Source organism: Panthera leo, chromosome D3 (assembly GCF_018350215.1).
Source record: "Panthera leo isolate Ple1 chromosome D3, P.leo_Ple1_pat1.1, whole genome shotgun sequence".
Taxonomy (NCBI): Eukaryota; Metazoa; Chordata; class Mammalia; order Carnivora; family Felidae; genus Panthera; species Panthera leo.
This window is the reverse complement of record NC_056690.1, coordinates 8,372,381-8,397,941: the sequence shown is the minus strand read 5'-3', so window position 1 is coordinate 8,397,941 and position 25,561 is coordinate 8,372,381. Positions and strand designations below refer to the sequence as shown.

The window sequence follows — 25,561 nt, the reverse complement described above, 5'->3', positions numbered from 1 at the left end:
AGCAGAAAAATAATTATACAATTTACCTCTCAGGGTTAAAGAAAAATAATTCAATCTTAAGCCACAAGAAAATTTTTAATTGTATCTAGCTAGAAATACAAGCAAATATTACACATAAATTTTATTACACAAGTATCAATTAGCACATGGAACTACATCAAACCAATTACACTGTTGTAAAAGTTTCTGAACAAACTAAAATTACTTAATGACTTACTGGTGAATAACAATACTATCCTAAATGTAGAGAGAGGACACAATTCACAACCCCAACCCCCCACCTTTGGCACCTCATTGACTCACAAGACAAGATTGTCAAGTTAACATCACATGTTCTTGTTCTTCAATTGACATTGATTGCATATACTTATTTAGTAAATCTTCTTCCTTTTTTTCTTCATTCATGTATGATTCAGAATCATTTGTAGAAACTGAAAGGAAAATAAATTTATAATATCTGTTTTGGAAATAAAGTTGTATTTCATCCTGAATATTGAGATCTGTACATAAGAACAACCTTCAAAATGGCCTACCTTAGTAATAACCTTTCGCAGAAATAAATGGCCTGCAATTTTCAAAACTTAATCACTTCTCCCTTCCCCAAATCTCTTAACTTTGTAAAATAAGAGTCTTAGTAAGTACTGTATTCAGGGAAACTTATAGCAAATTCTCTGTTACTGAGTCTTGTTTTCTCTTTGCTTTCAAAATCTCTTGGTTATGCGAAAGTTACGGCTTCAGCAGTCTCATCTCAGTAAGCCTGAAGTCCTTGCCCATCTCCCTTCCATTGGTGACCACAGACACTTTCCCCCTGTCTGCACTGCAGTTCATCCAGCTATTCTTTCTGGACCCAGACTTACTTTTTCCCCTGCCATTTCCCTCGGACAGGTATACTATGGTATTTAAGCAGAGCTGAGCAGCACTGTCATACAGCAAGGAGCCAGGAGTTCAGAAGGCCTAACTTCCCCACTTCCTTCCTACCCACTTCTCTACTCATTGTGTAGCAACTAGGAAATTGTTTAACTTCCACTTAGTCCTCTCCACGTTATCAATTCTGAGGAATACTTCTGAGCATTCCATCTTTCTTCCTCTTTTGCCTTTTTCATTTTGTGGTATTCTGTACTTGTGATAGAAGGATCCTTTATGCTGATTCTTACCAAGTCTAGATTTTTCTGAGTTGCCCCATAAAATTGTGATAATGTCACTTGGTTGGCTTGCTTCCACTGGGTTGTTGAATATTAAACAAAATGATATAGGTGATACAGCCCTTTGTAAACTATGATGCTATATAAAATATGTTGTCCATCCAAAAATGACACTATCTCATAAAAATGCTATGGCTTAAAAAACTCATGTTTGTGGCTGTGAGTTCTCAGAAATTCATTCTCTGTTAAGTCTCCGACCGTGATATTATGAATACCTTTCTTTAGAATTAGAAGTGCCTTGAATTTTACTCCCCTCAGCAGCATGTCCATTTAGATAAACGCAGAAACTATATTTCATATTTATTTTATTTGGAGAATTAAAAGCAAATAATATTCTATATTTTTAATGTCTTCTGTAATAGAAATGAAACTATATTGGGTTAATATTTTTTAAGCACGGGGCACCTGGGTGGCTAAGTCTGTTGAGCATCTGATTTTGGCTCAGGTCATGATCTCTGGTTCATGAGTTAAAGTCCTGCATCTGGCTCTCTGCTGTTGGTGCAGTCTGCTTCAGATCCTCTGTCCCTGTCTGTCTCTGCCCCTCTCCTGCTCACACTCTCCCTCTCAAAAATAAACATTTAAAAAATGTATTTTTTAGCATAAGATCTTTAAAAATGCTATTTTAAAATTCCGTGTTTAAAAAAGGGGGGGGCACCTGGGTGGCTCAGTCAATTAAGCGTCCGACTTTGGCTCAGGTCATGATCTCGCGGCCTGTGAGTTTGAGCCCTGTGTCAGGCTCTGTGCTGACAGCTCAGAGCCTGGAGCCTGCTCCGAGTTCTGTCTCCCTCTCTCTGCTCCTCCTCCACTCATGCTCTCTTTCTCTCTCAAAAATAAACATTAAAAAAAAAATCCACATTTACCTGATTGCATGAACAGTCTGCCTGGTTTTCTAAAAATCTTCAGTGACTTACATCTTGTTTTGGATGCATATCCAGTTTTTAAACTGTAAGAAAGAGAAGTATCTTAATTGGAGCCAGTGAAATGAACAACTGTCTAATGCATGTAGAAGACCATACAAATTCTTTTTATTAAGCTGCCAGTATCACCAAAAAGACTCTTTCAATCTCTGAATTCTCCTGCGACTTATTAACCCTGAAATGCAAAGCTCACTATTGTAGTACAGGTTGAATAATCAGGCTTATTTTCTTTTTTCTTTCCTTTTTTGTTTATAGTAGTCCCCTGTGCAGAAGCAACCATATGCTCCTTTTGGAAGTGTTTGTATTATTTTAAATTTGAGTGGGAATTACTAAAAAGGGCAGTCTTCCATATTTCTAGCTGATCAAGAAATTTTTACAATTCCACAAAAGATGTTCTAAAAGGAGTGGCATATTCCAGTCAGATCAGTAAAGAGACCATAAGATAACATCCTTTTGTGCTTTTTGTCTAACCTACTCTGAATGTAGCAAAATAAACATATTAGGAAACAAGCTTTTATCTCATTTAGCTACCCTTCAGATAAAATTGGGATACATTTTCCTCCTTTTAAACAGTAAGAAACAGACCCTTCTTTGTTTCTCACTGGTCGCCAGAGTGAATGTTGCAGGATCATTTCAGGTGCAGGTGCAGCTGCGATGTTAGAAGGCCCCAAGTCCACTCTCTCCAACTGGTGTCGCCATGTGGTGCAGGGGTAATGCTGCTTTTGTGAGTAACGAGAACTGAGGCGGCTTCTGTGATGAGTGAAGATACCTGTCATACAGACCAGCGCTGTTAGAAGGCCCTCTTGTTTCTTGCCAGAACTAGTGAGAAACGAATGAGGTGCACCTGCCTGGCTTTTGTGAGTTGCGCTGGATCACATGCATATACTGCTTCTTCATTAATATCCGCAGGTAGTTTGCATTATAGATCTTAGCAATGCTGCACAGATAACGCTTCTGGCCTAAGGTGAGGTCTGGCTGCTAAAATACAAACAAGGTATATAGGCATTGTAGAACAGAGGTTGCCAAGATTCTTTATCTGAAAGGCTGAATGTTCAGGACAGCTGAACCATCTGTATTTTTATTTATTCCAATTCAACTATCCTAATTTGTCCAAAAAGAGAAAGAAAGAAAAGAAAGAAAGAGAGAGAGAGAGAGAGAAAGAGAGGGAGGAAGGAAGGAAGGAAGGAAGAAAGAAAGAAAGAAAGAAAGAAAGAAAGAAAGAAAGAAAGAAAGAAAGAAAGAAAGAAAGAAAGAAAAAAGAAAGAAAAGAAAGAAAAGGCCATTTAAACAGTACAAGTGACCCTGCCTCCTGTTTGCACTCAAGTGATTCAAATGCCCAATGAAGTTTGAGAACCAGTGATCTAGAAGAATAAGGAGAGTTGGGGCACCTGGGTGGCTCAGTTGGTTAAGTGTCCGACTTCGGCTCAGGTTGATCTGACAGTCTGTGAGCTCGAGCCCCGCTGTCAGTTCAGAGCCTGGAGCTTCCCTCTTGATTCTGTGTCTCCCTCCCTCTCTGCCCCTCCCCCACTCATGCTCTGTCTCTATCAAAACATGAATAAACGTTTAAAAAGGAAAAAAAAAAAGGAGAGTAGAGATTCGCTGTTCTGTCAGTGAGACTTAGTTCCTGTGTGCCTCTCAGTGAATGTGGGCATCTTACCTTCCAAATATTTTTGAGGTATCATGTGGTTATCTCAACTACTCAACTACTCAACTACTCTACTTAGTCTTAACTAAAGAAATAGTCTTTTCTAGTACCAGAAGAATAACTGTGTTGAACAAACTGGGGAATAGTCTATCGGTCTTTGATGAAAGTAATTTTGACTTAAGATTTTCACTTGCTGATTTTAGAAGGTAACACTCACTTAAAATGCAAGGCTACACTGTGTCTGTATGTGTGTATACACACACGGGATTTACTGAACTGAACAGGTAATAAATTCAGTGAAAACTCAAAATGCTGGTCAAAAAAATCTGACCAATTTGCACAGATCTTTTGTAACCTTAATTTGCTTTCCTCTAACAGGGACACATCTGGCAGATATGACCTTTAATAGGTAACAGAGGTTCAACAGTTATAAAATGCTTATTGCCATTTTCTTTATTAGCTTGCCTCTAATTTTGCAGTCCTTCAGTGAAATCTAGGAGTTTGGGTTTCCATCTCTGGAATGTAACTTTCCTCAGGGCCATTAAGCTTTCTGAGTGAAGGTACATTAGATGTCAAGTATCATGAAGCCCTAAATGAACTCTTATGATGAGAAATCTATAATGATAAAATCCTTGCATACATTCCTGAGTTTACTCCACAGATATTTATGGAGTCCTAGACAATATGCTGGGTGTACCTTGTCTTCTCAAGTGCCTTACCCTCTAAGCAGCAGATCTCCAATAAAAAGTTCAGCTCTGAATACAAAGAATTTGGCATTTAAATAAAGCATTGGTATTTAGTTAGCATACCTTTAGAAAAGACGCATCTGTCATTGATTTAGGGATGTTAATTGCTTGAATTTGAGGAGTTTTCCATAACTCTTGCAGCTTGGCTATGTGTGTGTTGGGTCCATCTTTGATTCTGTCTGTGGGCAGGACATTATTAGGTGAATTTCATGAGCAAAGATGTACTCAATAAATTAATTATTAATATCTATATATTTACACATGTCCCTGACTACCCTGCAGTAGGAATATGAGTCACTCTGTTAAAGTTCAAGAGGCTGTATGATATGCCATTTGGTTTTAGAGCATACAAAAGTCTAAGATATTTACAAATATTTTCTCTCTCTCTCTCTCTCTCTCTCTCTATATATATATAATTATATATAGACTACATTATTTTGAACTCAGGTGAGATGCAAACTATGTTGTTTAGTTTATCGTATGTCAAACTATACTAGACAAGAATATGCATGCAAGACTTGCACTTTAAAGATTTGCAACAATATTTTATCATTCATTTGATTTTAGTATGTTAGTATTAAACTCAAGATAGAAGATAGAATAACACAAATTTTATACCTTTAATGAGGCAGTGTTAAAACACAAAGGGCTTTGCAGAAATTTACTAAAACTTATTTTTACATGATTTCTGTTATTTCATGTTTTTAATACCGATGTGGGTAGACTAATAGTCTTTTAATACAAAATGCAATTTGAGACATATCTAGGAGAATGAAGCTAGTTTTCAGTTTCAGACATATTGAGATCAGTAACTTAATCTAGGGTAAAAACTTCATTAACAGTTTGGGGGAAAACAGTATCTGGTGAAATTTAACCAGGAAATAACACTTTGAAACACTCCCCAAGTCCCCACACACTCTCCCGCTCCAGGCAACCAGTGATGTGCTTTCTATCACTACAGTTAGTATCACTATAGAGTAGTTTGCATTTTCGTGAGTTTGATATAAATGTAAACATACAGCATATATTCTGTTTGTGTCTGGCTTCTTTCACTCAGCATAATTATACTGAAATCCATCTGTGTGATGTGTAACAATAGTTCATTCCTTTTTATTCTTGATATATATCTATCCACCTGTTGGTGACATTTGGGTTGTTTCCAGTTTTAGGCTATTACAAATAAAGCTGGCAGAACAGATTTTTAAGTTAAAAGTTTATATTCAGTAAGTTGAATTAAATAACCACACTTTTGTTTCAATATTGACAACAAAGTCCATTACAATTTTACATATTAAATTTTAGTTATTTATTTCTTCGGGATTTTGACAGGGATGCCTGGGTGACTCAGTTGGTCAAGCATCCGACTTCAGCTCAGGTCATGATCTCAGAGTTCATGGATTCAAGCCCGGTGTCGGGCTCTGTGCTGATAGCCAAGAGCCTGGAGCCCAGAGCGGGCTTTGGATTCTGCGTCTCCCTCTCACTCTGCCCCTCCCGTGCTTGCACTCTGTCTCCCTCTCTCAAAAATAAATAAACATGTAAAAAATTTAAAAAAAGAAAAAGATTTTGACAAATTGGAGAGTTAATGCAGATAAGTAAGTGTTATATTTGCATACTAAAGGACTAACTAGTTTGCCAACAAAGAAACAATTATCTGGAAATTATGTCATTATGACCCTTAAAATATAATTTGGAATCTATAGTAATAAAAGCTTATTTTTTTTTAAATCCTTTTTCGAGTGGTAAATGTGGGCTAATTATCTAAGACTATATCTTTTGTGTCCCTGCTATTCATTATTTCTGAGATGCGTATTATAGCCTGGACTAACATTTAACTTGTCAAAAGCTTGGTAGCATTTCTTCACAGAAAATTAAACATTTAAAGATAACAGTTAAACTCAGTGACAAACACCCAATTGAAAAATGAGCATAGGACTTGAATAGACTGGATGTCTCCAAATAAGACACCCAAAAGGCCAATAAGCACAAGAAAAGATGCTCACTATTAGGGAAACACAAAGTAACAATGAAGTATCATTTCATACCCATAAGGGTAATTATCACAAAAAAAAAAAAAAAAAAAAAAAAAATGAAGGTGTCTGGGTGGCTCAGTTGGTTAAGTGTCTAACTCTTGACTTCAGCTCAGGTCATGATCTCATGGTTCGTGAGTTTGAGCCCTGCATCGGGCTCTCTGCTAACAGCACAGAGCCAACCTGGGATTTTGTCTCCCTTTCTCTCTACCCCTCCTCTGCTTGCTCTCTGTCTCTTTCTCTCAAAATAAATAAAAACAAACTTGAAAAAATGAAAACAGGAGCGCCTGGGTGAGTCAGTTAAGCGGCTCAGGTCATGATCTCACAGTTCGTGAGTTTGAGCCCAAGTTGGGCTCTGAGCTGACAGCTCGGAGCCTGGGGCCTGATTCCGATTCTGTGCCTCCCTCTCTGCCTTTGTCCGCTTGAGCTCTGTCCCTCTTTCTCTCTTAAAAATAAACATTAAAAAAAATTTTTTAAACGAAAACAAGTGTTAGCTAGCATGTGGAGAAATTGGAACCCTGTGCATTGCTGGTGAGAATGTAAAATGGTGCAGCGGCTGTGGAAACAGTGTGGTGGTTCCTCAAAAAATTAAATATAAAATTGCCATATGATCCAGCAATTTCATTTCAAAGCAACTACTTTATTTATACGTACATATGCATTTTTATGTACATACACATTGATACACGTCTGTGTTTTTCTGAGGTAACTGTAAGGACTATAAAATTTCCAAGGAAAAATAAAGTGAATCTAAGCTTATACATCATAGAATTGAAATTGCTCCCCTCACCACAACCAGAAATTAGTGAGAGGCCTTTGGGGTTCTGTGTTACTCTCTTAATTCCAGCAGTTTTATCCTTTATTTCAAGTGAGAGGGAAAACGGCAGCAATGAGAAATATTTTACATCCTTTGAAGTTATTCTAGTCAGAACTTTTCCCTTCAATTTGTGTATAAACCCCAGGCCATACCTGGGACATTTCAAACATCAGTTACAAACACAATTCTTTTCAGATTCATTGCTATTTTGAAGTACTCTTTTTAAAATGCTTGATGTGGGGGGCGCCTGGGTGGCTCAGTCGAGCATGCACTTCAGCTCCAGTCATTGACCTCAAGGTTCTGGAGTCTGACCCCTGCATCAGGCTCTCTGCTGTGAGCACAAAACCCGCTTCAGATCCTCTGTACCCCTCTCTCTGCCCCTCCCCCATGTGCATGCGCACTCCTGTCAAAAGAAACAATTTTTAAAAAAATAAATACTTGATATTAGATATCTTAACAAGAGAAAAAAACCTGGATTGTTCTTTTTAATGTTTATTTATATCTGAAGGAGAGAGATACAGAGCATGAGGGGCAGAGGGAGAGGGAGACACAGAATCCAAAGCAGGCTCCAGGCTCCGAGCTGTCAGCACAGAGCCCAACGGGGGGCTCGAGCCCACGAACCGTGAGATCATGACCTGAGCCGAAGTCGGATGCCCAACTGACTGAGCCACCCAGGCACCCCCCAAAATTTTAAGCTCAGGATGCCAATAAAGTCTATATTTAAAACTCCATTGTGTTTGTAGTTGTAGCAAAATCTCTAAACCGTGTTATTTATAGGTATTATCTGTTGTATATGCTCTACTCACCAATACCTTTGGAATTCTGATAATAAGAAAGTCCAGGTGATCTGTTGGGGAAAAAAAGATTTAAATAATATGCAATAACTGACAGCTTTATAAACATTAAAGAAAGCACATATTTTAGGGACGCCTGGGTGGCTGAGTCTGTTGAGAAACTCATTCTTAATTCAGGCTCAGCTGATGGTCTCCTCGTTGGTGGGTTTGAGCTCCCAGCCCGCTTGGAATCTTCTGTCTCCAGTCTCCGCGTCTGCCCCTCCCCTACTCGCGCACAGGCACACTTTGCCTCAAAAATAAATAAATAAACGTATTTCTAAAAAGTATTTTAAATGAAAAAAGGGCAGTATCGAGTATGCTTTTTACTTTTCATGTTTCCATCAGACAGAACATCTTGTAAATTTTCTCCTCTAATCCTGGTTATATCCTAATGGCTCCGGGCTTTTTCAAAGTGAGTTATCTGAGGTTTTTACCATACTAGAAAGGATTTACTTTAAGCCAGATTTGGTCTTACTTTTATAGCCTTTTTAATCTAATTCCTACTTTGAGCTCAATAAAGTAGTTTGGGCTTCTGTGTCACCCGTGGCATTTTCTTGCTCTCTTTATTTTTAATCAAGTAACTTGCTATGGAGAAGACTATCTTGTTCTTTACTGTATGTAATTAAGGTGTACGGGAACTGATAAATTGGTCTGGAATATTTCTACGTTTGTACAAGTTCTTTTTTCTTTTTTCAAATTAAGACAAAACTCCCTTCCTTGTCTCTTCCTTCCGTTTATTCAGTGACCAAGTGTTCATTTATCTCTTGATACATTTCGGATCCCACACTTTGTCAAGCACTGTAATGAACGGAAAAGAAAGACAAGACCACATCTTTAAAAGTCTTCAGTACCTTATGGTCATTTTGTTTTATACGGCAGGAGCCATGACTGTGTGCTGAATTGGAGAGAAACACCCGGCAGCTCTCACTTTTAGGTAATAACTGATGGAAGGGATGAGGAGGTACCGAAGACTAATTGTCTTCAGCATCCAGTAAATAATAGTAAAAACAAAACAAAACAATGAAAAAACAAAAAACAAACAAAAAAAACCCACCCTGCTTAAAATAAAATGAATTTATGAAGAAAAACTTATGTGGGAAGAAAATATCAAGATCAAGGTGCCTCTAATATCCCTAATTATCTGTCTCATTGGCATTATGAATCCCTCGGACACGAAGGTGGCTAATGTCGCACATACGGCACTGATTTATTGACTTGGAAGTCCTCCGTTGAACCTCCCTTTCTGCTCTATCCCCCACCCCCTCTTTTTGTAGAGACCCTGTGACCAGACGGCATATTTTCCAGCAGGTTTCGCAGCGCCCCCTCGGGGCAGAAAAATGCACCCAGGCAATTGTCGCAATCACCGCGTTTAGTCATTGCACCAACACTCAACCTTATCTCACAAGCCCTTCCCCTAAACTGTGAGTCGGCTTCCATTTGTTCCACCCCGGCCACAACAAAGGTTCTCCCTCCTCTCGCTTCAGTGCACTGGGGACCAGTCTATTGGAGCAGTCAACTCCCACCCCCTCCTCCACTAGGGATCACGACCCAGGGTCGGTCGCCGTCCTCCCTAACCCGTCAGGGCCCCTCAGCCTCACCCGCCGCCGCCACCCTCGGTTCTGGCCACTGCGGGAGGCTCTGCAGAAGAGCTGCATTCTGTCCAGTCGGACACCGGACCCTGGCCCGGCATCTCCTCCCGGGTGCCCGGACCTCGAGCGGCGTGCGGAAGCGGCCTTCCCCTCTCCCCTCCCCCGTCAGCACGCGTGCGTCAAGCCGGGCGATATCGCGGGTGAAGAGGAGGACGCGGTATTCTAGCCCCCTCCGATGCGCTCCGGACACTGCCCGAATAGCTTCGGGAGAGCGGGGAGGGCAGATGCGCGACGCAGGAGTTAAATTGGGGGAGGGGCAGGAGTTCTTTAGTTGATCGCGCGCTTGCACGTTTGCATCTTTTTTGTGGAAGGGATCAGTCACGAGAAGGAAATATACCTGTCCCCTAAAACAGGAGGTGCCTTGCACCTTAGTATCCCAGACCCTTTCTTTACAAATTTGAAAATCTTGAGAGTCACCATATAGGTCAAACCTCGGTACACAAACCAAGGACCAAAGCCCCAAACTCAGCGATGCTGAGTGTGGTCCGTTAACCGTTATCACCAAGGCAACCAAGCGTCTCGAGCCTACCAACCGCCTATTTCCGTCAACTACTTCTGCGCACACGCGAACCGCCCTCCCGCCCTCCCCGAAGTTTCCTGAGAACGCGTTTCACACGAGATGTGACCTGCGGGATGCTCCGTAGTCGGGGATGTAGCAGAGCGGAAGGTACCGAAGGACTTTGGATTGCGATTGGTTCGCAAGTCGTGTTCCCGGAATTCAGTCAGCGCCGCGCGAAGGCTGAAGGGAGCGGGGCGGTGGGACCTTGTGTCGAGCCGCCAGCAGCACCCGGGACTTGGAGTGCCGGTATGCCTCGGTATGCGCAGCTGGTCATGGGCCCGGCAGGCAGCGGGAAGGTGAGCATTTGGCGGGAGAAGAAGAGAAAAGTCCGAGCTCGTGGGAGGCAGGGAGGTTCTGGTCCTGACGGCGGGACCGGCGCATGCGTTTACTGGGGACCCTGGGCAGCTCGCCTCTGCAGTCTGTGCTTCAGTGCTCTTTTTGTTGTGGTTTTGAAGGTGGAGTAACTAACGATGGTTGCTAATGTTTATAATGTGCCTGTACCCCAGATACTGCGTTTAAACACTGTGCGAGAAGTCCTATTCTCATTTTACAGAAAACGAGACACAGAAAGGTTAAGTTCTTTGCCCAGGATCACACAGCTAGTAAGTAAGTGACAGCTGGAATTTGAATCGTTTTGTGTAACTCCACAATCCCGCCCTCTCGCGCTCATAGAAGGTTCAAGTGTGGTCTCATCAATCACTGTTTCTTAGAGGTTGAGACGTGGACTTCTGGTATTTGAGGCGCTTTTAGGAGGTACATGGACCTAACATTAGTGAATATTGAATCATGTATTGAGAACGTTACTCCCTTTTCAATTCTCTTTCAGTTTGCATTGAGGTGAAATTGGCAGTTTGGTGCTTGTGTATCTAACACTTCTTTAATCCCCAGGTCTCTTCCGCTGTCGGATCTTAGAGCTTTTGACAGACATTTGTATTTAGCTAGAACAAATAGACCTTTAAAGGTACCTTTTAAGGTACCTTTAATTTTACGGTTAATTTAATTTTACGGTTACCTTCATGTTATGATAAATATACCTGGCTTCCTGTTTACAATAGAGATCATTTTTTTTCTTGTAAGCAAGTATTAGCAGAGTGATATGAGGGTCATTCAGATATTGCAGAAATGGTGAAGATACTGGTCAAATAACAGGAGTGTGAAAAGCTCTGGAGTCTGGAAGTCTTGTCTGGCTTCAATCTTGAAGACACTGTTCTCAGGCTTGACCTCTTCTGGGTGCAGGAGATCTACATGTGACTGTAATATAGCCCTTGCCTACCCAGTGCCTGTAGTCTATTTGGGAAGACTGATAGGTGTCTTATTAATTAAAATATAGTGTGATGCATGGAGAGGGCCTCCTGTTAGAGAGAATGGTATGTGAAAAGTCACTGAGGAGAAAGGTTAATAGAAGTTATCTTCTATAGTCCAGATCAATTTTCTTTTCTTTTTCTTTTCTTTAACTTTTTTAACGTGTATTCATTTTTGAGAGAGACAAAGAGAGACAGAGCATGAGCACAGGAGGGGCAGAGAGCAAGGGAGACACAGAATCCGAAATAGGCTCCAGGCTCCGAGCTGTCAGCACAGAGCCTGATGCGGGGCTCGAACTCACAAACCGTGAGACCATGACCTGAGCTGAAGTCGGACGCTTAACTGACTGAGCCACCCAGGTGCCCCAGATGAATTTTCTGACTGTGTTAGACAAGTACCTTTCTCTAAATTTTTGATGCCTGCTATCCAAAGTACTCACTGAGCATGTTCTTTTTGCCAGGCACTGTTCTGGGCCCCAGGGGTTGTATCGTGAATAAAACACACATACACAAACATACACACATTTCTGCCCTTGTAGAGTTTATATCTGAACATAGTAAGTCAGCCAATTAGAAACAATTATCAAGCATTTATTATGTATCAGGTGCCATGCTAGTTTCTGGGCTTGTAAAACTGAATAAGACACATCCTTGCCCTTTTTTTTTTCTTTCTTTCTTTTCTTTTTTCTTCTTCTTTTTTTCAATTTTAGAGAGTGCACAAGTGGGAGAGAGGGACAGAGAGAGAGGGGAAAAAATCTCAGAGAGAGAGAGAGAGAGGAAAAAAAAATCTCAAGCAGGGTCCACACTGGGCATGGAGCCTGACACAGGGCTCAATCCCACAACCCTGGGATCACCACCGGAGCCGAAATCGAGAGTCATATACTCGACCGAGTCACCCAGGCGCCCCAACACATCCCTGCCCTTAAATAGAGAGTAGGAAAGACAGACAAGTAGCCTAGAGATTTTAACATAGTGTGTTAAGGATTACATGAGGGATAAAGAATTCTCTAAACCAAAAGTTGCAAACTGATAGCCTATCTCTAGGCTATTTATTGACCTCAGTGTGCTCTCATCTTGAAATATTCTTCCCCTGGCTGGTAAGCACATTCACATCACTTGGCTCAAACATTCCCCCCCTCAGGGACATCATCCCTGACCACCCTACCTAAATCTTTGTTTGGACTGTAATCATCCTGGTAAGGATATTGTGTGTTACATAGACATTGTGTGTGCTGCGTGGTATGATCAGAAATCTTCTTTTTAAATTCCACTTTTTGCATGTTAGAGCAGCAGGGAGCCTTAGTGATCGTAGAGGCCATCCCAGTTAAAAGATTAGAAAACTGAGCAGGGGGGCACCTGGCTGGTTCATTCCGCACAGCATGCATCTCTTGATCTCAGGGTTATAAATTCAAGCCCCATGTTGGGTGTAGAGATTACTTAAAGTCTTAAGGGGCGCCTGGGTGGCTTAGTCGGTTAAGCGTCCAACTCTTGTTCTTCGCTCGAGTTATGATCTCGCAGTTCATGAATTCGAGCCCTGCATATGGCTCTGTGCTAATGGTGTGGAGCCTGCTTGGGATTCTGTTTCTCCTCTCTGCCCCCGCCCCTCTCAAAAAATAAATAGGGGCACTTGGGTGACTCAGTCGGTTAAGTGTCTGACCTTGGCTCAGGTCATGCTCTCATGGTTCGTGGATTTGTGCCCCATGTTGGGCTCTCTGCTGACAGCTTGGAGCCTGGAGCCTGCTTCAGATTCTGTGACTCCCTCTCTCTCTGCTCCTCCCCCACTCATGCTCTGTTTCTGTCTCAAAAATGAATAAAGGTTAAAAAAAAGTTTTTAAATTAAATAAACAAACAAACATAAAACCTTAAAAAAAAAAAAAAGAAGAAGAAGGGAAGGGAGGGAGGGAGGGAGGAAGGAAGGAAGGAAACAAATGAGCAAAGTAGAGAAGCAATTTCCCTAAAGTTATGCATGAGTCCCAGCCAGGTCTGGATCCGCAGCCCAGTCTGGTGTCCCTGACTCCCAGCCCAGTACCTTTCCTGTTTTCAGTCAGATTTTTGGTCAATAAAGGCATAGTTTTACCCTTAGTGGATACTAACCAAGGGATATGGAGAGTCCTCCTGGGGGTGTAGGGGGCTGTACTACTCTGCCTGTTGCTTTGACCCCTCATGCCTTGTGACATTACAGAGCACCTACTGTGCCACCATGGTCCAGCACTGTGAAGCCCTCAATCGATCTGTCCAAGTTGTGAACCTAGATCCTGCAGCAGAACACTTCAACTATTCCGTGATGGCTGGTGAGTCCTCAGCAGGGCCTTCCCCCTCCTTCAGGAAAAATAAGGGGGTGGAGAAACCATAAGTGCAGGCTGCTTGGCACAAAAGCTGAAATTTTTAATTACTACAGTTTCCTTCCCTGTTTTATAGTGAACAGCATGAGGCTGAATGTCATTTGTGACATCCACTCATGTGGACATAGGTGACAGTATCCTTTCCTGGTCTTTGGTTTAAGAATTAAGTGAGTAGACTCCTCCCTTGTCACACTTCCCTTCTGTCCCTTTCATGCTTAGTCCTGCTGTGGTGAATCAGGTTTACCGCTGATCATAGTATAAGTAAGCAGCCTGTTTTGTTTTTTAAAATTCTTTTAATTTATTCATTCAGTTGAGCACATGCTTTATAAACATTGCAGATTGTCCTAAGGATTGCAAATAGGCTGATGAGAGGGAATAAGTGGGGAAGTTGATTTAGGAAGGGTAGTCGGGGAAAAGTCTCAGGAAGGGAGATTTGGACCCAGACCTGATGATGATAGTAATGTGCTCACCAAGCAGGGGAGATGCCTTCCAAGATGAGGGAATGTCAGGGCAATAAACAGCCTAGAGACAGGAAGGGGTTTGGTGTGTTCCAGAAAAAGCAAGTATGTCAATGAGCTGGAACATAATGAGTGAAGCAAAGAAGTGCCAGTAGGACATGAGAAGTTTGGGTTTTATCCTGTGTTCTTAGTCCGTTTGAGCTGCCTTAACAAAACCCCACAGGCAGGGCAGCTTGTAAACAACAGAAATGTGTTTCTCATGGTTCTGGAGGCTGGAAGTCCAAGATCAGGATGCCAGCAGAGTCAGGTTCTGGTCAAAGACATCTTCTAGGTGGCAGACTGCTGACTCCCATGTCCTCATATTATGGAAGGGGACAAGGGACCTCTCTGGGGCCTCTTTTATTAGAGCACTAATCCCATTCATGAGACACCATCCTCATAACCCAGGTGCCTCCCAAAGGCTCCAGCTCCTAATATTATCACCTTGGGCATTAGGTATTCAACATAGGAATTTCAAGGGGACACAAACATTCAATCTATAGTACCTGTCAGCAGTAGAATACCATTGGAGGGTTTAAAGCAGAGGAGGGGATTGACATCCGATATACTTTTTTTTTTTTAAAGAAATACAGTCATCTTTTTTTTTTTTTTTTTTAAGTTTATTTATTAATTTTGAGACAGAGAGCAAGCACAAGTGGGGAGGGGGGCAGAGAGAGAATCCCAAGCAGGCTCTGCACAGTCAGCCCCAACAAGGGGCTTGAACTCATGCTTGGACTCATGACTGTGAGGTCATGACCTGAGCCAAAATCAAGAGTTGGATGCTTAACTCACCGAGCCACCCAGGTGCCCCAATATACATTTTTAAAGATAATGACTCCCAGATGAAAAACAGAGATTCTAGGGGTCAGGAGTAGCAGGTACTAGCAGTATGGCTCTTGAAAATGTCTAGGTGGCTTGGACTAGTGTGGTTATGGTACAGATGGAAAGAAGTAGATGGATTTGGTATCTACTTTGCAAATGGAATTAGCATTCTGTGGGAGAGTGAACCCGAAGGGTATAAGAAAGGGAGGAATCATCAAGGGTGACTCTTAGATCTCTGACTTGAGTGTCCTGAATTGCTGAAGAGAGCATGTGGTACCATTTACCAGGAAGGAGGACAAGTCTGTTTAGGTTAGGGCAGTTCTCTTTGCACTTACTAAGCTGGAGATGTCTGACATATCTAAGAGGCAGCGTCAGGGAACCAATTGGATATAATAGTCTGGGACTCTGGGACAAGATCTGGCCTAGAGATATAAGTTGGCAAATCAGCAGCATATAGACAGAACATAAACCTCCAGGCCTGGATGAGATCATCTCAGGAGGAAGTATGGTGAGAGAAGAGAACCCAAGGCCAAGCCTTGAAGTTGTCTGATCTTCAGAAGTCTGGTGGAGGCAGTGGAGTCAGTGAGATAGGAAAGCCAGAAAAATGTTGTATCACAGAAGCCAGGAGGAGAGACAGTTTCAAGAAAGAGCTTGTGCTTGGTGATGTTCTTGATGGTTAGGAGTTCATGTAAGATGAGGACAGAAGTGGGTGTTAGACGTGGGGACATGGAAGTGGTTGGTGGTAACTGTGCCTAGAAGTTTCAGCAGAGCGGTTTGAAGAGTGGCCCAGAGGTGATGCAGTGACGCAGACAGGAGACAAAGTTTCACTGTGAAAGGAGCAGAGAAGTGGGATGAGAACTGGAGGGGATAGGAGGATCAAGGGAGGTTTCCTTTTAACCTTGGAGATGCTAACTGGAACACTGGGTCGGACTTGATTGCTGAAGAGAACGATCCAGTAGAAAAAGAAACTGAAAATGCCAGACGGTGGGAATAACTTCACAAGTGAGAAAGGGAGGGGGAAATCCCAAACAGGTGGAGGGTTTTGCCTTCACTAGGAGTGGGGGGCTTTTTTTTTTTTTAAAGAAATTGTCTCTTCTATTTTTAAGAAATAGAATCAACATGGGGCTCAAACTTAGTAACAACGCGATCAAGAATTGCATGCTCCACTGACTGAACCACCAGGTGTCCCTGGAGTGGGGTGCTTCTTCCTTGCAAGCAGAGGGAAGGCAGGGTGGAAGGCACCATGTAATAGTGGTGGTGGGAATATGGGAAATTCTCTTTGGTTGGCTTCTGATTTCTGTTAATGATATTTGTGCCATCAGGACGTTAGAGTGGCTGGAAGTGGGTGTGAGTGGGGTGGAGGAGGCAGGTTGAATAGTCATCTTCCTTGAAAAAACATCATTGCATTGCTTTGGGATTGTTTCATTGCACCCAACAAAAAGCACTCAAGCCAGCTTATATAAAAGGATTATTTAGAATGAATAAGGGAATCTCTTACAAAACCCAAGAGGAAGGCTTTATGAGAGACTAGAACCCAAAACACAAAAACTAACAGAAACTAAAGCCGGCTTTCTGTCTTTCTCTGCCTTTTTCTCTCTCTTACAGACCAGCTTTCTCCGCTTCAGGTGGCCCAGCAAAGTGCCTCCAACTTCAGGTTCACATCCCTTTCTGGTCCAGGTGTCTTAATGACTGACTTGTGTCCTTTTATTTATTTATTTATTTTTAATTAAAAAAATTTTTTTTAATTTATTTATTTTTGAGAGATAGAACACGAATGGAGGAGGGGCAGAGAGAGAGAGAGAGAGAGACACAGAATCTGAAGCAGGCTGTAAGCTCTGAGCTGTCAGCACAGAGAGCAACCCATGAACTGCGAGATCATGACCTGAGCCAAAGTCGAATGCTTAACTGACTGAGCCACCCAGGCACCCCTTGAGTCATCCTTTTAGAAGACCTATTTCATTGTCTCAACTTGGGTCAGATGTTTATCCCCTTGATAGGGAGAGGAAGTGCATAGGAAGATATTATCCATATAAACATGGCTATGAGTGAGGCATTTCTCTGTGAACAGAGATTATAGTTTTGTTTGGTTTTGTTTTTTAATGTTTATTTATTTTGGGGAGAGAGAGACAGAACGTGAGCAGGGGAGGGGCAGAGAGAGAGACACAGAATCCAAAACAGGCTCCAGGCTCTGAGCTGTCAGCACAGAGCCTGACACAGGGCTCAAACTCAGGATCATGACCTAGTCCGAAGATGGACGCCTAACCGACTTAGCCACCCAGGTGCCCCCAGAGATTGTAGGTTTGAGCACAAACATAAAAAACCTGTGGTAGAAAGTTATAAGGAATAAATTTCCAAAATTAGTAGTAGAGAAGAACTATACATATACCAGAATTTTTAAGCTCCCGCTATAGGTGATTTAGCTACATTATCCCATGGAGTCTTCATCCTTCTACCCCAGCATATATGATTTGTCCGCCATTTTATAAATAAAGAAAGTGAGATGCAGAGAGGTTACATAGCTTCCCTGAGGTCATGATGTTAAGAAATAGCAGTTGGTTTTCTTGGTTTGGTTTTGTTGTACTTGTTTTAGAGTAAGTAGTATATATTCACATGGTTCAAAATGCAAAAGGTACAAAGAGTAAGTATACAGGAAAACATCTCCCTCCCAGCTCTGTGTCTCATTAATCAGCTCCCCTACCTGGAGGCATCCAGTGTTGCCAGTTTCTAGGATGGTTTTCCGTATAGAGTCTGTGCATATAAAATCAAATATGTGTATTATTATGTATATAGTGAATCTTTGTCTTTTTGTTGTTGTTGTTGACACATATGATGGCATTTTTACACAGAATTCTGTACCTTAAACTTTTCACTTGAAGGTATACCTGGGAGGGCCGCCTAGGTGGCTCATTCGGTTAAACGTCCAACTTCAGCTTAGGTCATGATCTCGTGGTCTGCAGGTTGGAGCCCCACATCGGGCTCTGTGCTGACAGCTGGGAGCCTAGGGCCTGCTTCAGATTCTGTGTCTCCCTCTCGATCTGTCTCTCTGTCTCTGTGTCCATCCTCGCGCTCTCTCTCTCTCTCTCTCTCTCTCTCTAAAATAAACGTTAAAAAATAAAAATAAAAAAGTAGACCTGGAAGATTGTATCACATGCATACTTAAAAGAACTTCTCCTTTTTATGGCTACATAGGATTCCATTATCTGGCTATATAGTAATTTATTTAATTAGTTCCCACAAATACTGCTACTTGATCAGAAGTGAATAATCATGTACAGGAATAGTTTCATATATGTGATTTTTTTATATAATTATTAACTCTCACTAGTGAGGATAACAATTTTTGAATGGATGTTCTTATATTCTGGGCCCTGTCTATCTTTTGCAGACATTCGAGAGCTGATCGAGGTGGATGATGTCATGGAGGATGACTGTCTGCGGTTTGGTCCCAATGGAGGATTGGTATTTTGCATGGAATACTTTGCCAATAATTTTGACTGGCTAGAGAACTGTCTTGGCCACGTAGAGGATGACTATATCCTTTTTGACTGTCCAGGTAAGTCTACAATTTGAACATGACCTTTTCCTTGAAGTTGTGCTGGCTCTATCCTCAGTGAGAAAAAGTGGACTGAGCCTTTGTAGCTCTAAACCATATTGCAGTGAAGTACAAAGCTCTTATTCATTGACACTAACTCATTCATGAGTTTACTGAGGGTTTACTTTGTGTGCTGGGAATACCATACAGAGCCAGGAAGCCATGGCCTTTGCTCTCACGGAGCCCTCAGTCAAGTGGAAGTGCTAAACAGAATGAACAAAATCACCCAAATTATTATTTAATATTCATTTTTGGTAGGTTCTCCACAGGAGTAGTACAGACCCCCACATAGCAAGATTAGGAGTCTTCTGATCAAGTGGCCCGTAAGCTGGGCTGTGAGGTGAAGGTGAGGGAAACCATGGTCCAGGCAGAGGGCACAGCATGCCAAAAGCCTTGAGACAGGAAAAAGTGAGATGGGTTTGGGGCACTGAGAAGGCCAGTGTGGCTGGAGTACTGAAAACCCAGGGAAATGTCATGAGGTGAAGCTGATGGGGGACACATAATCACACACAACTTCTTAAGCCAAATTGTGAATTTTATTTTATTTTACTTTTAATGCTTATTTATTTTGAAAGAGAGAGAAAGAGACAACGAGCTGGGGAGGGGCAGGAGGTGGGGGGGACAGAGGATCCAAAGCGGGCTCTGTGCTGACAGCAGAGAGCCCAATGTGGGGCTCAAACCCACAAACCGTGAGATCACGACCCGAGCCAAAGTTGGATGCTTAACCAACTGAGCCATCCAGGCGCCCCTATTTTTTTTAATATTTATTTATTTATTTTGAGAGAGAGAGAGCGAGCAAGCACGTGCAGGAGAGAGGCAGAGAGAGAATCCCAAGCAGGCTCCCGACATGGGGCTAAATCTCACGAACCATTAGATCATGACCCAAGCCAAAAATCAAGAGTCAGGTGTTTGACTGAGCCACCAAGCTGCCCCAAAATTGTGAATTTTAGACTTGAGTCTAACCTAGATGTGATCATTTGTGCCCTCACGTTATTTTCCCTTGCTTTTAATTGAACCTACAGAAAAGTGTATATATCCCAAGCATACAGCTTGATGAATATTCCCAAACAACACACACCTTTGTAGCACTTGCTTTTGATTCCCTTTATTAACCATTTTTAGAAAATTTTTTTTCACGTAATTTAATGAGTTCACATATTTCCTGTTTATAATAGTCTTGTTATTATTCTTCATGTAGGTCAGATTGAGCTGTATACACACCTGCCTGTGATGAAACAACTGGTCCAGCAGCTGGAACAGTGGGAGTTCCGAGTCTGTGGAGTTTTTCTCGTTGACTCTCAGTTCATGGTGGAGTCATTCAAGGTTTAGATCAATCATACCGATTTTTTAGTCATGGGTATATGCAGGTGACAGTCTTCTTTAATCACTGTGTGATTCTGGACATTTCAAAACGGTATTCCGGAATTATTTAGTATCCCTTATTCAGTTATTATAATGATGTATTTTTAAGTCAAAATATGATATCATATAGATTTGGGGGAACTACTTACCAAGAAAAATAAAGCAAGTGCATAGTTTATAAGTCTATTTTTGATTCTCTGAGGGCCTTTGGTCTAGCTTATGAACTGTATTTCCCATTAATCGCTCTTAAGGAATATTCGATGAAAAGAAGTTAAACATCTAGATTGAGGTTTGTGATCACTGTAAATTTTTTTTTAAGATTTTATATTTAAGTAATTCCTACACCCATGTGGGGCTTGAACTTACAGCCCCAAGATCAAGAGTTGTGTGCTCAGATGACCAAGCCAGCCGGACTTGGTAATTTACAATTGTAATTTACGATCACTGTAAATTAAATCTGCCTCTTTCTTCTTTATTCTCACCTTTGGAAACCAAGGGTCAACCATCTGATGAATGGACTGTCTTTTCTTTAGGATTAGCATTTCTTTTACTTAGGCCAGTTTTGTTCCATTGAGGAGTAAAAGCCTCTCTTTTATGCAGAGACCAGCAAATTTTATTGGCAACAATTAATTTATCTTCCCTTTTCTGTTTCCTCCTTCAGTTCATCTCTGGCATCTTGGCAGCCCTGAGTGCCATGATCTCTCTAGAAATTCCACAAGTTAACATCATGACAAAAATGGATCTGCTGAGCAAGAAAGCTAAAAAGGAAATTGAAAAGTGAGTTCACTTCTTCCATTATCATCAGATTTTAATTGCAGAGATGTGACATTCTGTCAGTCTACAAAACGTTCCTGATTTATTCTTCGTTTTATTCATCATTTTTCTCTCCTTCGAAGGTTTCTAGATCCAGACATGTATTCTTTATTAGACGATTCTGCAAGTGACTTAAGAAGCAAAAAATTCAAAAAATTGACTAAAGCTATATGTGGACTGGTAAGCTTTCAAGTTTTGTTTTCTTTTTTTTTTTAAGTTTATTTATTTTGAGAGAGAGGAGAGAGAGAACCAGTGGGGAGGGACAGAGAGAGGGGGATACAGAGGATCTGAAGCTGGCTCTGTGCTCACAGCAGAGATCCCGATGCGGGGCTTGAACTCACAAACCAATGACATTATGACCTGAGCCTAAATCGAGAGTCAGATGCTTAGCCCACTGAGCCACCCAGGCTCTCATCAAGTTTGTTTTTTTTTTTTTTTTAAAAACCCGACCATAACCTGACCATAACCTGGTTAGCTGTTTACCCATAGCTAGTCAGTGGCCACTATTACAGGAAGCAGAGTCCAACCCTATTCTTTGCAAAAGGGAGGAAGGTAGGGGCAGGCTGTGGCCAGTCTGTAGCTTAAATTATTTACTTTCTTACTTACTTACTTACTTATTTATGAGAGCACATGTGTATGCACACATGGGGAGGGGCAGAGGGAGAGAAAGAATCTTAAGCAGGTCCCACACCCAGCACATAGCCTGATACAGGGATCATGACCTGAGCCGAAATCAAGAGTCAGACACTTAACCAGCTGAGCCACCCAGGCACCCCTCAGAAGTTTAATTTAGAAGTAGTTATTGGCAGTAGCTGATAAGTTAACTGATGTGTCTACTATTCTAAGCTTTCTGGGGAGGTCAGAACTGTCTGTGCCCTTTTGAAATTCCTGGTGGTTGTTGAATTCAGATAAATGCGTATGAAACAGTAAGTGTCTAGTTAAATAGTAAGTTAATGAGTATCCGGGAGGTCAGAGGCCAGAAAAATCAATGATGATTTGCTGTTGTTCTGTGTCTGTCCCTCCTCCCCCCCTTCCACATGCAGATGTTTTAAATCGGAAGTATAAATGGTTATAAACGAAAATGTAAGTTGAAAGTTAAGTCTTGTACAGCTTCAGAATGACCCTTTCTGAAATTCCCAACTTATAGATTGATGACTACAGCATGGTTCGATTTTTACCTTATGATCAGTCAGATGAAGAAAGCATGAACATTGTGTTACAGCATATTGATTTTGCCATTCAGTATGGAGAAGACTTAGAATTCAAAGAACCAAAGGTAATTTTGATTATTGGCTTTTGGTATCAATGTTTGCCAGCACTCAGTGGCCTCTTAACATATTCCCAGCAACTCCTTAAATTTTGTCTTAGCAGCAGTGGTAATCTGGGCTTTTCTGGGAGATCTCTGAAATTGACATCTTTGCTCAACAAGCAGTATCAGTTCTACTCCCTGTTATTGAGGCTACAGTATTATTAAGTTTCTTTGTTCTCAGGGCGTGGGGGCATGTGCAGAGAGGAGATGAAATCCAATTGAACTTGGGCTCCCCTCACATGTCACTGGGAAGCCTGGTGGTAGTCATCATAGGCCACTATCTCAGCAAAGTAGCTGAGAATCGGCAGGTGTAAACTCAAGTGAGAAGTGCTTCCAATGAGATACAGGCACTTTGATTTACCACTTAGCTGGAAAAATTCTATCACTCATGCCTTTTGTCACTGTAAAATACACCTAAAATGCAGTTGGGCATTATCTCCTGGTAAGGCATTACCTGAAAAATACGTAAGCACATACTAGGTCTACCTTAGGGGAAATGAATATTTTCTATTTTGTTCTTTGTGTCAGGAACATGAAGATGAGTCGTCTTCTATGTTTGATGAATATTTTCAAGGACACCAGAATGAATGAAGAATTTTTAAAATAGTAACCATATACGTGAAGCACTGTGGCTGAACCAGCAAGACATTGTTCCCTTCAAAGGATGCAGTACTAGAAAGCTACTTATTTTAATGAAAAAAATAATACTTGGCTCTTTAGCAGCAGCATGCCTGAATCAAGTTCTAGTTATTCTTCAATGGCTGGTGTTTCAGGTGGAATCTTTTAGTATCATTTTAACAGCATCAATTTAGATTTTAAATGTTGAAGTTGAAATGAATGCACATAGACTTGTATATAGTATGAATGAATGAGCACTTGTGGTACATTTAGGACCCAGTCTACTTTTATTTCTACTGTTGGGTTTTTGTTATTTTTGAAAGGTTTTTTTTTTTGGAAAGGCAGGGATTATTGTAATAAAACATATGTATGTGTGTCCAAAGGAAAAAAATCTAGAAGGATATAGTTAAGACCCATTGCTTACCTATATCTCTGAGTTTTCCTACTTTGAAAATGTATCATTTGTGTAATTAAAAAATGAAAAGTAACTTTTAAAATATATATGTATGTATATAAATAAAATAAATAGAAAATAGCACTAACCTTTCATTACACTCTTGTTTTCCAGTCAGAATTTGAAATACTCAGCCAGGGGCACCTGGGTTCTGATACCAGGATCAAAACAAAAGTCAGGAACCCAGGGTCATGGGATTGAGCCCCACGTCAGGCATCAGGCTCCATGCCGAGCGTGGAACCTGCTTGAGATTCTCTCTCTCCCTCTACCCCTCCCCAACTCACATGTGCGCTCTCTCTCATTCTCTCTCTCTCTCTCTCTCTCTCTCTCTAAAATAAAAAAAAATGAAATACTCAGCCAGGGCAAATTTTTAAATGAATAAATTTGCCCAGTCATCAAAACATAGTCAGTGATTTCTTTAAAAATGCAGTTTTGGGGCGCCTGGGTGGCTCAGTTGGTTAAGCGGCCAACCGGCTCAGGTCATGATCTCGTGGTCCGTGAGTTCGAGCCCCGCGTCGGGCTCTGTGCTGACAGCTCAGAGCCTGGAGCCTGTTTCAGATTCTGTGTCTCCCTCTCTCTGACCCTCCCCAGTTCATGCTCTGTCTCTCTCTGTCTCAAAAATAAATAAACATTAAAAAAAAAATTTTTTTTTAAATGCAGTTTTTACTTTTTCATTTCATTTCATTTCATTTCATTTCATTTCATTTCATTTCATTTCATTTCATATTTCATTTTATAAGAGGGAGAGAGCAAGCAGGGTAGGAGCAGAGGGGAGAGAAAGAATCCCAAGCAGGCTCCGCACTGTCAGTGCAGAGCCTGATCCGGGGCTCAGACTCAACCGCAAGATCATGACCTGAGCTGAAATCAAGAGTCAGACACTTAACCAACTGAGCCACCCAGGCACCCCAAAAATGCAGTTTTTAGTCTCTGAGCATTTAAAAATGTATACTTTCCTGGAGTAACATGCACACAAAAATGCAAAAGACGTAAAGTTTTTTCTTTTAACTAATGTGCACATTGGTCGAATTGTTTCTTTTCAGTGTTTTTAAGTTCAGTGGGGTTGGGTATGAAAGCATGGAGAATGGCTGGCTAGTCAGTCAACAGATATTTTTCTAGTATCTACCGTGGGCCAGGCCCTGCTAAAGCCCACCGAGTTCTGCCAGGCATTGTGCTAAGAAATATCTTACATAGTCTTGGGGTGCCTGGGTGGCCCAGTTAATTAAGTGTCCAACTCTTGATCTTGGCTCAGGTCACAATGTCATAGTTCATGAGTTGGAGCCCGTGTCAGGCTCTGCACTGACAGCACAAAGCCTGCTTGGGAGTCTGTCTCTCCCTCTCTCCCTCTGCCCTTACCCTGCTCTCTCTTGCATGTGTGCGCTCTCTCTCAAGTCTTTTTTAAAAAGGTAAAAAAGGGGGCGCCTGGGTGGCTCAGTCGGTTGGGTGACCGACTTCGGCTCAGGTCATGATCTCACAGTCTGTGAGTTCGAGCCCTGCATCGGGCTCTGTGCTGACAGCTCAGAGCCTGGAGCCTGTTTCGGATTCTGTGTCTCCCTCGCTCTCTGACCCTCCCCCCTTCATGCTCTCTCTCTGTCTCAAAAATAAATAAACGTAAAAAAAAAATTTTTTTTTTAAATAAAATAAAAAGGTAAAAAAGAAACATTTTATAGTTTCTTTCACTTTCATATCCTCATAATGGGCCCAGGCTTCATTGGTCATTTGGTCCTGGATCTTCTAGCAATACAAATTAAGCCCTTTAACCCGCAACTCCAGTTAAATTTTAATCACTCTTAGGCCTTGATAGCAGGAGAGACACCTGTAGTGTCACATTTGGTCCATTTTAACTAAAGACTTGCAAACTGAGAAGCTGTAGCTTCCAGTGGTAACTTGTGTCTGGGGGCTTAGGCTATGAGTACAAGTCAGGTATTTGCATCATGGTGCATTGGTGTGAGCTATTGTCATGGGAAGGCAATAAGGCGAGAACATGAATGGGCATCATGGGAATGTGCTGTCCTGCTTGGGGACTCTCCCTGTGGCCCTGAGTATGAAAGGGTAAAAA

General features: G+C 41.6%; 2 protein-coding genes across 7 annotated transcripts; one reads left to right on the top strand and one right to left on the bottom strand.

The window, feature by feature from the left end:
* Nucleotides 1–56: 56 nt before the first annotated feature.
* Nucleotides 57–10,313, bottom strand: FAM216A (family with sequence similarity 216 member A). Of its 5 annotated transcripts, none has more exons than XM_042910625.1 (7): nt 10,174–10,313; nt 8,167–8,201; nt 4,574–4,689; nt 2,968–3,097; nt 2,705–2,888; nt 2,063–2,145; nt 57–431 (listed from the first exon to the last, which is right to left on the bottom strand). In XM_042910625.1, exons 1-7 carry the CDS (start codon nt 10,254–10,256, stop codon nt 316–318), a joined length of 747 nt encoding a protein of 248 aa, XP_042766559.1. In that variant the 5' UTR covers nt 10,257–10,313; the 3' UTR covers nt 57–315. The 5 variants fall into 5 exon arrangements, with proteins under 5 accessions (XP_042766559.1, XP_042766558.1, XP_042766556.1 ...); XM_042910624.1 differs by having other exon boundaries at nt 8,161–8,201; nt 10,174–10,312; XM_042910622.1 differs by lacking the exon at nt 10,174–10,313 and adding an exon at nt 9,786–10,115 and having other exon boundaries at nt 2,968–3,094; nt 8,161–8,201.
* A 219-nt stretch (nt 10,314–10,532) lies between these two features.
* On the top strand, nt 10,533–23,605 carry GPN3 (GPN-loop GTPase 3). Of its 2 annotated transcripts, none has more exons than XM_042910619.1 (8): nt 10,533–10,651; nt 13,879–13,987; nt 18,743–18,910; nt 20,148–20,272; nt 20,973–21,088; nt 21,208–21,304; nt 22,272–22,400; nt 22,962–23,605. In XM_042910619.1, exons 2-8 carry the CDS (start codon nt 13,897–13,899, stop codon nt 23,022–23,024), a joined length of 789 nt encoding a protein of 262 aa, XP_042766553.1. In that variant the 5' UTR covers nt 10,533–10,651; nt 13,879–13,896; the 3' UTR covers nt 23,025–23,605. The 2 variants fall into 2 exon arrangements, with proteins under 2 accessions (XP_042766553.1, XP_042766552.1); XM_042910618.1 differs by having other exon boundaries at nt 10,533–10,691.
* Nucleotides 23,606–25,561: the final 1,956 nt, after the last annotated feature.